The sequence below is a fragment of the Triturus cristatus genome, chromosome 2_1, assembly GCF_964204655.1.
Source record: "Triturus cristatus chromosome 2_1, aTriCri1.1, whole genome shotgun sequence".
NCBI classification, from domain to species: Eukaryota; Metazoa; Chordata; class Amphibia; order Caudata; family Salamandridae; genus Triturus; species Triturus cristatus.
The window spans coordinates 448,820,566-448,833,178 of NC_140581.1; the positions used below are offsets into that span (position 1 = coordinate 448,820,566).

The following is a 12,613-nucleotide window of genomic DNA, read 5'->3' on the forward strand; positions in this document are numbered from 1 at the left end:
TTAAATGCATTACAAATCTTGATGTTTCCTGGATCATTGGGTTGAAATCAGTGAAGATGAAGATTTGACATGCTCTCCACGTTAAGTAACTCAGTATGCAAGCAGAACAAGTTTCCAGTTTCCTCTGCAAAGGCTCTTTCAGTGATGGAATGATAGTCCGAGAGCCCGGAACTCATGGTCCGGACCTTCTAGTGAGAACGCAGAAGACTTTCTGGATCTTCAGCCCTATGGTTGATCACTAGCTAGTACATCTTCCTTTAGGAAGCTAAGAATCCAGACCTTTGGTAATTTAGCCTCCTGGAACATTGGTACTCCGAGTATATGGATTTGGAGGCCTTCTCCATTATCTCACCCTTCATTCATACTATGATCATTACCCCAGCTTCTTTGAGGGCCTTATTGCTTTGTGTCTCTTGTTGGTCGTGGGCACTAGTCTCAAGTGCCAGCACTTTCTGTTCTAGTCAACAAACTGCTGCTCTGGTCTTGCAGTTCAAGAACATACCCTTGATGCAGTTCTCAACTGCACACATTCAACGGTCTAAATTACCTCTTGTAGTAGTTAGGTTTACCTGCAGATCAGATGATCGACCCGGGAGTTCTCCTTCATTTCAAGTTTTTTTGGGATAGCACTCTGCAATCAACGGTCAGGTGGAAAAACCTGTATTTCTCTTTTGCAGGTTTAACTTTGGCTTCCCTCAACCATGCCATCTAAAGAGCACAGTCTTTTAAGGGGTTTACTGTTAAAAATACTACTCTAACTTCATGCCCCCACTACGGTGCGGGTCAGCCATGGTTGTAAATCCAACTGCAAGGATGAGTGCAATCAAATGCTTTCCAAGGAAGCCTTATATTGTAATCTTGCAAAAGCCTAAGATGCCTGCTGCCACATCAGACTAAGGTCAGGACGCTGCTGCCCTATGGCGCAGGTACACCATTTGAGATTGAGTGGGGTAAGCTCAAAGGGCTCAGCTCTGAGCTAGAGCAATGACTTCTCGGGTGAATGTGAGAGGGGACATATTCTCTTGAAGCTCCACTCTCACTTCCAACAGTTCATCGTGGCCACCACTTTGTGTGGCCTTCTTGAATATGTGCAGTATGCTCTGCATTTCTGCAGGGTAGGTGAGGGAGATTGGCGATGGCAAGATTAATAGCATTAAAATACCCTCAGATTGTGCCCCTTAGTCTTAAGTATCCGGATCAGGTTTGCTGTTGGCTCTCTCATGACCCTGTAAGACATGCCCATTCATCTAGCTGCAAGCCACTGTGAAGTATTTTGGCATCACTAACTTAAGGAAATATAGATATTCTATGGTAAATAATTGAACACCTTGAGATTTAAATATGTGTTAAAATACACCCAATTATGTTTGAATATCTCGTGAAAATCTCAGATTGAACACATAAAATATGCTTACTGGTCTTGAATCTATAAAAGGATTGTATTCTTCCAGTCCAGTAGGAACATTTCTCGTAACCTGTGTGACTGATGGATCCTAAAAAACAAAAGAAAATACACAATTGGTGTATTTAACAAATGTGTTACCAGAAATAATGCAGCAACTTTATTTAGATGTCGCACAAGGATGCATTGCATGCACTGTATAAAGTCTTAGCTACAAGCGGGTTTCTGAAATATTTTTTTGACGTTGTGGATAAGTTTTCAGCAGGTTCCTCCATTTTGTGTACTGTTTTGGCTTCCACACTATACACATTCTGTTGACCCCTCAAAAAATGTAACTCAATATTCAGCTCATAAAATAACATTTCTGCAATTTCAGTAAGTAAACATTTTTTTTACGTGGGATCAAAAAGCTGCTAATTACCGCCTAAAACCAGTTTAGTAATCCATGAAGAAACTGCTACCCTGGTCAAGTATTACAATACAATAAAAATACTGCCATACACAGATATCCTTTATCACACTGGTTTTGGAAGTTTGGGAATTCTGATTAATGTAAATATGCATCACATTTTTTTTATAACCACTTTGACTTTTCATGCGTAATGACCCCACTTTAACACCTAGAGCAAGGGCCAGTATCATATTACATATCAACCTTATTACTATACTACATAAATATAGTACGCTTCCCATGCCTTGCATACACTCCATAAAACCATGGGTCGGTGCTATGTATATTACAGATAAAGGTGCTCTAGCCATGGTCCCCAGATATTCTGAGGTTCCCTTGGACATCCTCTACTCTTGTACACAGGCACATCTATCCATGCCACAGTATAATTTGGGAGGGGGGGTGCTGCTAATCAACCAGTGACGAGCAACATCCTTTTTTGAAATTAAGTATCACGTCCCCACCAGCTTACGTGTATGCCTCGAGTTACCCCCCCAACCTGCCTAATATCACCACTCGAAGTGAAAATTCAAGAGGACAAACAATGACTTGTGCAAGTGTGGACTTCACAGTGTACCAGTATTTTGTGATCTGCATGCATCTCCATTCCATGTAAAACAAGTTTTAACTATCCAACTTGCATTTGGGACAGTATATAGTACATCTTTTACCCATTTTCTTAAGCCTCATCGGAATGCAATAATATGTATGTAACATTTTAAATTGCATCTAAATGTTCAAACTAAATTCAATTTCCAGAAATGGAATGGGTTTAATGTGATACAGATTCCTAGATACCTAAGCAAACCTATATGCTTTATGAGCTGTCAGTTCCATAACTCCAAGTTAATTGGCACTATGAGAGATGTCACTATTAACTTTAAAGCCAGAAGCCTCACAATACAGGTCTAGAACTGTCAGTCTGTTACATGTCCAACGTGGATAGCGAAGGAATAACATGTCATCTGCGTGTAGGCACACACTATCTTCAATGCCCCGATTCCAATAAAACAGCTAGACCAAGCCATCTCTTTTAATCCAAAAACGCTATAACGATTCAGCGTGCTAATGGCTCTATCGTTAGTGCAAACTATAGCGGCAACAGCAGACATCCTTCCTGAGTACCTCTGCCAATTGAGATAGGTCAGATAAGCGAGAACTGACGAAAAACTGGCCCAAGGGCTCAGGATAAGGAGTTGGACAAGCATAAGAAAATATGGTCCAAAGCTGATTTTAGCCAATACACGCTAAAGAAAGCCCCATCTAATGGAATTAAACACTTTTTCAAAATCCACAAGCACCAAGGCACATGCGCATATGAGCTTGTGTGCTCAGACCAGAGCCTTCTCAGAATACCAGGTGTACTGCCTGGCATTAAACCATTTGGGTCTGGGTGAACTAGAAGATGTACCACCCTTGCAAGCCTAGTTGCAAAGCTTTAGCCAGCATTTTGACCTCTACACTGATTAAAGAAACGGGAAAATAGGATGCACATAGGTCACAGGGATTGCCCGGATGACTGAAATTAATCCTCATCTGAGGTCATAAGGTAGTGAGCTTCCCGGCAGCCCTTAATTGCTGCAATGCAATAGGTGTGGCAGTAGGAGAGAAACTTGGTGAAAAAAAATATGTAAAAAACGGCTGGGAGGTTGCTAGGCCCGGTAGTACTGACCGCAGTATCACAGCAAGAGCATCCCTGAACTTCTCCACCGCTAACTCTACCTTCAAGGAGTCATGGTATTCTTGAGATCAGGATTACACACACAACTTCTCCAACAGGGGCAAGAGGTCTGTTTCCGTCATTGAAGGGGCCTGGGAGGTATAGAATTGTCTGTAATATCCCACACCAAAGCCAAATCGCTTTTCAGGTTGAAAGTTGCCATCTCAAGCTCCAGAATCACTGCCAATCTTTGGCGGCAAGAAAAGATCAGACCTAACCTTTGATCAAAGCTTTGTATGCCTCACACAGTACAATGTTGAGCCATCAAATCATTGTTCAATTCGAAATATGGCTAAATCTAATTTCCAAGAAACTCATAATTTCCCACTCACAAGCCAGCCCGTATTTTGCCGCCAAATTCCTCTTGTGGTAGTTTATGTATAATCAAAGGACCAACTCCACTGGGGGAGGGGTCAGAGATACCTCTTGGGAGAACTCTAACTACCCTAATGTGCCTTCTTCAATGGCACCGACAGCACACACACATCTCCCTAGCACTGAGGGAAAACGTTTTTGTCTGCATCTTTAACAGGACTTAAGCATGCACACGCATCTGTTTTACCGGTCCAGGTTTCTCAAGTATGTTTCTAATACGGATTCCAGGAGCAAGGGCTTAAGTCTACTTCCGTGCTTCCTGGACGGTAATGGAGGGTTTACACATAACATTTACAACTTCAAAATAACATTCGGCTCATAGAATGGTATATTATGGTGTGAGGGTCAGTTGAAACCAGATGATAGAAACATGGATGCGCCTGGGAGAGGGGTGAAACATATTAGGACAGTACAAGCAGCACATCGTGTTTACTTCAAAGTACTCAAAATACTGAAAAAACGTGTTCATTAGATCAAGCACATGATAGTGCACGTCTGTCACTGGGCCCAGGATTATCCACATCTGCCCCTATCACTGGGGCCAAGCACACCTATTCAACTGGCTGAAAAGTAAGCACTGATTCGCCTCCCTTCACTGCAGCATAACACACTTACCTAATGTACTGGGTTGCTGGATAGAGTGTGCACATAAATTGCTGTTTTTTACTTTAAAACAATGTGGCCAAAAAGCCTGTGCCTATGGCACACCGTCTCTCAAAGATGGCACTTGCATTCGTTTTCTTGACTTCTCCTGGCGCTTAGAGCACCCATATATTCACCACACCTTCCCTAGCACAGAGGAAACCTATACAAGTATCCCCTTTGCAACTGAAAGGGGAACATTCCTATTCCTGCATTTTTGCTTCAAGATAACCACAAGTGAACCTCCATTACTGACCACATTAGAATAAGAATGTTTCCCTCGTAGGTCTGCAAAGCAAAACACGTACTCGTAAGTATTATTTAGCAAGATCACAAAAGCTGTCGTGCATGCACCCTCTTTACTGGCCCAATGGCAGTGCACGTCCCACTAGACACTCTCTTGGTAGCAATTATCCTAAACAGTTTTTCGGACCCAAAACTGTGTTTTACTTACAGACTCTTCATTAATTCCTTAGGCTAATGATCATAGACTGCTGGTAAGTATGGATCGAAAGGTCCTTGACACATCAAGTACGACCATAACAACTGAAAGTCCACAAATACAACAAAAACCACTTTGTGACTGTGACACATCTCCTTTCAAAAACTAAATATCTATACCCACTGATTGTAAACCGTGTCATATTTTTGGATTTCCTGGATCCGCACTGTCAGATCACTACTACATACTTTAACTGGAATTTTGTTATTATATCAAACCAGTGAATGATGCATAGAGTATTTGGAATTTTTTATGTTTAATTAAAAACGTCATGTTTAGAACCAGAGTAAATAAGATATATATTCGGGCAAACGAATTTTTACTGTATTTAATAAATATTTTTATTGAACCACTGTTATCATCTAGTGCATTACTGGTCCCATGCCCTTTGAGCCTGACCACCCACAGTCTTCAATTTTTGGGCGGCAGCATACGCAAACAAATGGCACATTCTTGGGCCCACCGTAAGAGAGAACTTGCTACATCTCCTTAGGAGTACCCTCAATCTTTATTAGTCCCAGGAGGACCTTCATGTAGCTCTGGAATCCACCTGTTCACTGTCATTCAGTTAATTTGCTGGAGATGCGTGAAGTCGGCAACTCTAGCCTCTAGGAGAGATTTTTCAGAGGAGGACATTAACCAGAATATGTAGTGAACACCATCTCTTTTAAACTCTACCGGGCCAGAACTATTTAAACATTTTAATTTCAGTGTGACACAGTTGTCTCAACAACGATCTAGGGACGGATTAGCAAAGAGTGTAGTCAGGCAGTGACCAAAGGGCCGGTGTCTCCGTGCCCCCTGATGGCCGTTTTTTAATTAATTTTTTTATTTCCCAGCCCACAGAGGGCACTGGACAGGGAGACTAAAGCAGCCTCGTGTCATATGGCCTTTAGGCAATGATCAGTTGTGGCCTCTCCTTGGCCCCCTGCCCTGCCAAGCAATCACCCTGATGATGGGCTGGAGAGGGGGTGATTGTATGCGAGAATTGGCCTCCCTGGGGACCAGCTGTTGCTCAGACCATTGACCCATTCTTTCCTCGTCCCCTCTGGGACCCACGGTGCCCAACAACAGTGTTTTTATCTGACACCTCACCCACGGCCCTTCTCCTTCAGGGCATGGTGGGTGGCCTCGCTTTGGGGGCCAAGTGATGTTGTGGACTTGGGCCATCTTCACCTCAGCCCCCTCCCCAGTGGACGGCCCAGAAGCTGTGTTTTATGCTTAATCCCTTCCCCTGTCAGGTCGTTGCCCTAAGGCAGGGGAGGGCTTGAGTAATTTAGTAAGGAGCCTCGCTGTTGCTCAGGCTGTAGGCCATTGTCAGCTTGGCCTAAATGTCCTTCCCAAGGACAATATCATCCCACTTCCATGCCTTGCGTGTGCATATGCATGTGAATCATGAAGGTCAGAGTTGCAGAAATGGGGGGGGGGGGGGGATCAGGTTTGAGTCCCGGCATATGGTCAACATCCTGCGATTCTGGGCAAATCTCTTAATCTCCCAAGCCCTTAAATTAAAAAAAATGTATCTTGTGTACTGTAATTGGTGCTCATGAATAGCGCTCAAATAGCCTTTGCCTTGGGATGAGTTCACACTATATGAAACTGTCAAAAGGAAGAACAACAATAAAAAATAGCCATTTGTTCTTGCTTGATGATTGTGCAAAGGGAACATGATAATTAAAGAGGAACCTTTATAAAAACCAAGCCCGTATTTTTTAACGCAGCTTTTATGCCTTTATTTAGTTTAACTATCAGCAGGGCCACTGGAATTATGTGGCAGGAGATGGCTAAATTATGTAGCAGGGTTGAGTAAAGTATGCGGCAAGAAAAGTCAAACTATGGGGCATAATGTGACACATTTTGTAAAAGTATTACTTCATTATTTCGTCATTTTTAAACTTGGAAATCCTGTCTAGGCATAGGTTACACCTCATTAGTACCCGTTTAACACTCAAATATAGCAATAAGCAACAGAAAGGTGACCAGTCCACCTGTACAAAAGGCCGTCCACAGTGGGGCAACACGCGTTGCTGCATTTTTAGTAACTTTTAGACTGTTTGAGCTAGAAACAAAAACATTTTTTTGTTAAAATCTGCAGATTACGCAGAAGATGATGAATTATGTGGCAAATGCGACAAACCTATTATCATGCAAAAATCGCAGCAGCTGCACAATCGCATAATTCCAGTGGCCCGACTATCAGTCATGGATCATTTAGGCAGCTTCAAAACACATCTTAAGGTGCTTTCTCTTGGGTTTACTGTCCAAAGTACATACACAAAAAATACCGGACCTGGGTACTTATCTTCATTTTGGACCCATCAGAAAATGAAAATATCAGACATGCCAGTAACAAACCTAGCCTTATCAGGTGTTGTAGCCATTTCATCTCACCAAATGACTCATTTTTCACAGAGGGACAAATTAATTGTTTCAGTAAACACTGATGCAAAATTTCCATTTAATTCCCCTTAGTGCATCACTGTCTAGTTTTTATATGTTGTGGAGGCTGCGGTCTGACGCAAGTCATTCTGGGCCTCTTGTTGGATGCAGCATTCTACTTCTAAGTTCTTTTTGTTATTCAAATAGAGTCTAAGCGTGCCCTAAGATAACATTTAGCAACTCCCTCCTCAGCCTGCAATGGGGGATTTTGCTGGGTGAGGTTTGTGGCTTTCCTTTCCCACCCCAGCAGACAGGGACACTCACATTTCCTGCCTGCCCTCCATATGGCCACACCCCTCCCTCACTGCCTCCATGAGTGGGAAAACAGCAGGCCTATGGGTTTCTTCCTCGCTGCTTTGACCACACCCCTTTTCTCAGTCAGCCAGTTAAACACAGTTGCTGGATTGAAGTGGAGGTGAGAATTCATAGATTTCGATCCCGCCTCCTGATTACCACATTAACATTATCACGTCGCTTTTCATTACGGACCCCTTATCTATATCGGGACCTATCAGGAGTCAATTTTTAAGTAAATTGTTCAAGAGGGAGTAATATGGCGGTTTTTATTTGGTAACAAGTCTGCCACCATACAATTTAACTAGACGGTTTTGGCTGTATCTTTTCACCCCTCCTGTCTTTTATAGTATCCATCGTCATCCTCGTTGGTATTTCACTCTGAAAAGTCGTCGAGATTAGCGATATAAACAATATAAAGATATATACAGACTTTGACAGATTGGTATGAATCATGAATATATAACCATGAAATAGTAAGTACATACCTTTGTAATTGTTTTTCTTTCGCTCCGTTATATATCTCATTAGGTCTTTGTATCTATTCTAATTATCTACATTTCTTTATATCTTTATTATATATCCATGTAGGAGGTCTTCTATAACTTTGCCTTGCCCAACTTACATCTTGAAGCAATTACGATTCGAAGTTCCATCTGGGACTTCCCGATCTAGGAACTCTATACTAATATAGAGCAAGTGAGTAGAATTGTTATGCAGTAGTGTAGATATGTGTCCATTGAATTTGGTAATTTGAGATTTGTATTTCTAGTTTTATATTTTGACTAACAGTCTATGATTCTCTCTTTCTGTTGTAGTGCCCTCTATTTCACTTTGGTTATTGTTTCTATAGATCTTTCACCTTTTACTTTTTCTTGTCTTTTATCTTATTACGTTTTTGCTCTCTATAATTTTGTTTATTACTTTTCTCACCTGAAGTATATCCTAAACTGTGTTCGTTAATACATTTAATCTCATTTATAATATTTTTCATTCTATTCTATTATATCGTCTTTGTCTCATTATCATTAAACGAATAAGATTGTATATAATGTATAAATGTGTAAAAATTGAGCAACATAGGATATAATTATTGTATATACTTATGTTCTGAGTATTGATGCGCTATCAGATTTGTGTTTGTTTAGGAGCGGTTGACAATAATCCATCAATATCCCATATATGTCAAAGAAACCAATTTGGATATTGAAAAATATAAGCAATGAATGACCATATAAAATGATGATTTTTCTTTTTCTGTATTTTCTTGCCTATTAGTAGCATTTAGTACATGTCTGAATTAATGTATTATATGTATGTATATATTTATGTGTGTTTTTTTATAAAAATGTAAAAAGACCATAAATATTCAAATCTAGGTGTATCTGAATCATAATTATAAAAATGTAACCACCACATTGTATGTTGTTTATATATTCTACACAGCTTTAAGCAATAGACGGTTTCCTGACGAAGGCTGTATGCCGAAACACGCGTAGTTCTCCATCTACCACATTGCTTCTATCAACTCTATATGTTTATTTAATTGTCTAATGTTCTTTATTTACTGTATTGTCTCTATCTGTTCTATATGTCTACAATGTTTGTATAAATGTCTAATGATGAATTATATGCAACAAAGAATAATTAACAACTCAATAGTTTCCAATGAAGGATAAAAAGTGAAAAATAAACATTTTATATATTTTTCTAATCAATATTTGTGTGTGGAAGAAATATTCTTTCCCCCTTCCTTTTCTTACGGTTGAGAATGGTTACTTTCTTATTGTACACCTAGTATTTGTCCTACCTTTTGTTCATCTACTTGCTATAATTATTTACCTAATTACCACACCCACGTTAGCCAGGTGAGGGACATAAAAGCAGCTGGCCAGCAGCTTGCATCAGACAACTTGAAGGTGGACTCTACAGCGCCCACCACCAGGAGGATCTAATCCAGAAGTCGCAGCAGGAGGTCAAAGCGAAGACCTTCCTAGCCCTCAGGTGCCCAGAAGACATGCTTCAACAGGCTGCTGCTTAAGCCTACATCTTCATCTCTTTAGCCCCCAACCTTTTTCTTCCCTTTCCAAGAGGAAGGAATCCATGCTTAAGCCTTCAATGGCCCAGTCCATCTCCAGAGTCTTCGGCAGAAGACAATCCTGACCCTCCCATACAGAACTATAGAGTGTTCACCCATCCTTTTCTATTCAGTTACTCTTCTAACTAGATGCACCACAAGGCCAAGCTCCAACTCAAGAGGGCCATCTAATACCCTTGGCATCCCACTCTCCACAGGGCTGAACAAAGCAGGCCGAGTAACGCAGTACTGCAAGCCACATTTAGTGCTCTGAAATCGCAGTCCCACCACATCCAGAAAATCCAGGACTAGGCTCAGTGCAGTAGGTCTGCCCCCAAAGGTTTACGGACTTACCACAGCTATCATCCAGAAAGGCAGTGTGTTGCTAGCCGATCTCTTCCTCTCAATAAGAAGGAACAGGTAGGAACCATTTTTATAGATTTTTTGCAACCAATTTTTTGCACAATTAAACGGATTCATTTGTGTGAAAGTCAACATTTTAGCTCTATTTTAAAGGCCTCAGCCAAAAGGCAGACGAGAGACTTATTTCTCCATATGCCAGGGATATTAATTAGTAACTTTTGTTTAGTTTTTGGCTGTAGTTTGAAGGTCTTTCTGACTGGACTTGGTTTTAGGTCCTAGGCCGGAATGTGTGTGTTGATTTCAGGTTATGTTTAAGACTCTGTGTAATGTGCTTTCTCAAAAGAGAACTGTTTGAGCTTCATTCTTAGCTCGTCCCTGATCGAGACCTACACAAAATTTGAGAATCTGACACTTCTTTCTCTGTGCAGCATGATTGCCTTTTCTAGCATGCTGAGGTTATGTGTCTTTTTTGCTGATTTTATGTTTTTGATGGTATTGCCATCCATACAGAAGCTTTTCTGAAAAGATAATTGCCTCGAGTCTAAGGGCATAACCCTATTATGCCCAAACACATGGCTCTATTCTGCATGCAAGAGGAGGGGCATTTAGTATTGTGCTTCTTTTTATGGTTGGTTGTGTTTTGTTATGCACGTGGCCCACAGAACATGCTTCAGATTTGGTACTACAGCATGTGTCTTGCACATGGAGGTACATGTGAAGAATTGTGAGGGAATATTTAAACCACATCACTACTTGTCTGCAGGTCACTTGAACCATGATTCTGAGAAGAGGGTGTTTATTGCTTCTTCCGAATTCTGTGTGGCATTTGATACATATTCTCTTAGGAAAAGTGAAGAAGGTTCACTTTGCAGGTTTCCTTGTGTTTTTTCTAGGACCATAAAGTATTACCAAAATGTCTTACACTCATTATCTACCAACTTCTTTCTCATTCTATAGTTATGAATCTTTTCTTCCGGTTACCTGATCTTTCTGTCTTTACCTTACGTTTCTCCCCATCACACCCATCACTACCACATTTCTAGTTCTACTTCGCCTCTCTCATTATACCACCTCTTTACCTCTCTGTTCGCCTCCTCTTCTCACCCATCCCAGCAGAACTGGGGATCACTGTCTAACCAGAGTAGTGCACACAAAGAAAGAGGGGAGGTGGGACAAGGCGGCAAAAGGTATTTACGTTCAGGGAAAAGTACAACATTTTTTAGGGTGCTAGTTTTATTTTCTTTTGAGTGTTTTGCAAAATGTTTTTATGGCTGATATGCAAAATGTATTCCTTTACTGTTTGTCATTAGAGGTTTTATTCTTCAGGCAGAGGTTCAGAGCTGCTCTTCCTTTTACTTTGGTTATTACATGTTCTATTCCCAGAGATTCCAGTTTAACCCTTTCCCCATGACTTTGTACTTGATTTCTAATTTATGTGATGATCAGTCAAGGACATGGCTGGTTGGGGGAGAGCATCTAACTACATTGTGCAGGGCGTTAAGACTGCAAACTTATTCAGAACTTCACTGCTCCTAGTCTTTACCAATGTTACTGGCTCTATAAGCTTTACAATGCTTATTTTACCAAACATTTCTCTACAAATGAGACCTCAGAGTAACCAACTGGTGTTTCATGAAATGGCACGTCCCGTGAATGTGGGCCACCTATTTTGGAAGTGCCCGGGGCAAGCTGTGATCCAATCCGACCATGCAACAATCATAAATGTTTCATGATGTGATCACTCAAAGCCTACATACATACTTGTCAGAGTCCTTTGAGTTGCAAGCATGATTCGTTTCCTTTTATCACGGGGAGACACACTATTCCCCACTCTAATTTAATCACAGTTCAACACAATGTGTTTCATAGCGCAGTATTCACACCGAGTGAAGACTTTACACAGACACAAGCTTAGCCCTTGTAAACACAATCCCATGTAATCTCTCTGGATTATGGACTCTGCATGCATGCAACAGCTGGTCTGGACTGTACTGATGTGAGGCCATGCTCCGATAATCTTTAACACTGTAAGGGAATAATAGTCTGGCTAGAGGAAACCGCGCAACACAGATCAAGTACAAGTTTTAATTACCCTTCTGAATCCTACAGGCATGGGTGCCCTTCAAAACTACAATCAGTATTAATAATAGAGCTCGGAATGGAGTAACAGGTAACCTAAAAAAATACACCGACATACTGAACATAACCCACTGAAGCACTAATTAGGACGTCTCGTGCAACGATACTTACTTACAGATGTTGTCCGTTTAGACACAAAGGAGTTAAAACATTAAAACCATGGTGTTGAAAACTTGAAGTCAAATGATAAAATACATTAGATCTGGAGA

At 41.0% G+C, this 12,613-nt stretch overlaps 1 protein-coding gene across 3 annotated transcripts in view; it reads right to left on the bottom strand.

Annotated features, from left to right (window-relative positions):
* The window catches only part of SCAMP1 (secretory carrier membrane protein 1), a 573,188-nt gene that overhangs the window by 404,486 nt on the left and 156,089 nt on the right, over positions 1–12,613 (bottom strand). For all 3 annotated transcript variants that reach the window (XM_085632265.1, XM_085632264.1, XM_085632262.1), the window contains one exon: positions 1,416–1,493. Coding sequence is in view for 1 of the 3 variants with exons in the window: in XM_085632262.1 (XP_085488388.1) it covers positions 1,416–1,493 (78 nt within the window). In the remaining 2 variants the exon portion in view is untranslated. The remainder of the gene's footprint in view (positions 1–1,415; positions 1,494–12,613) is intronic.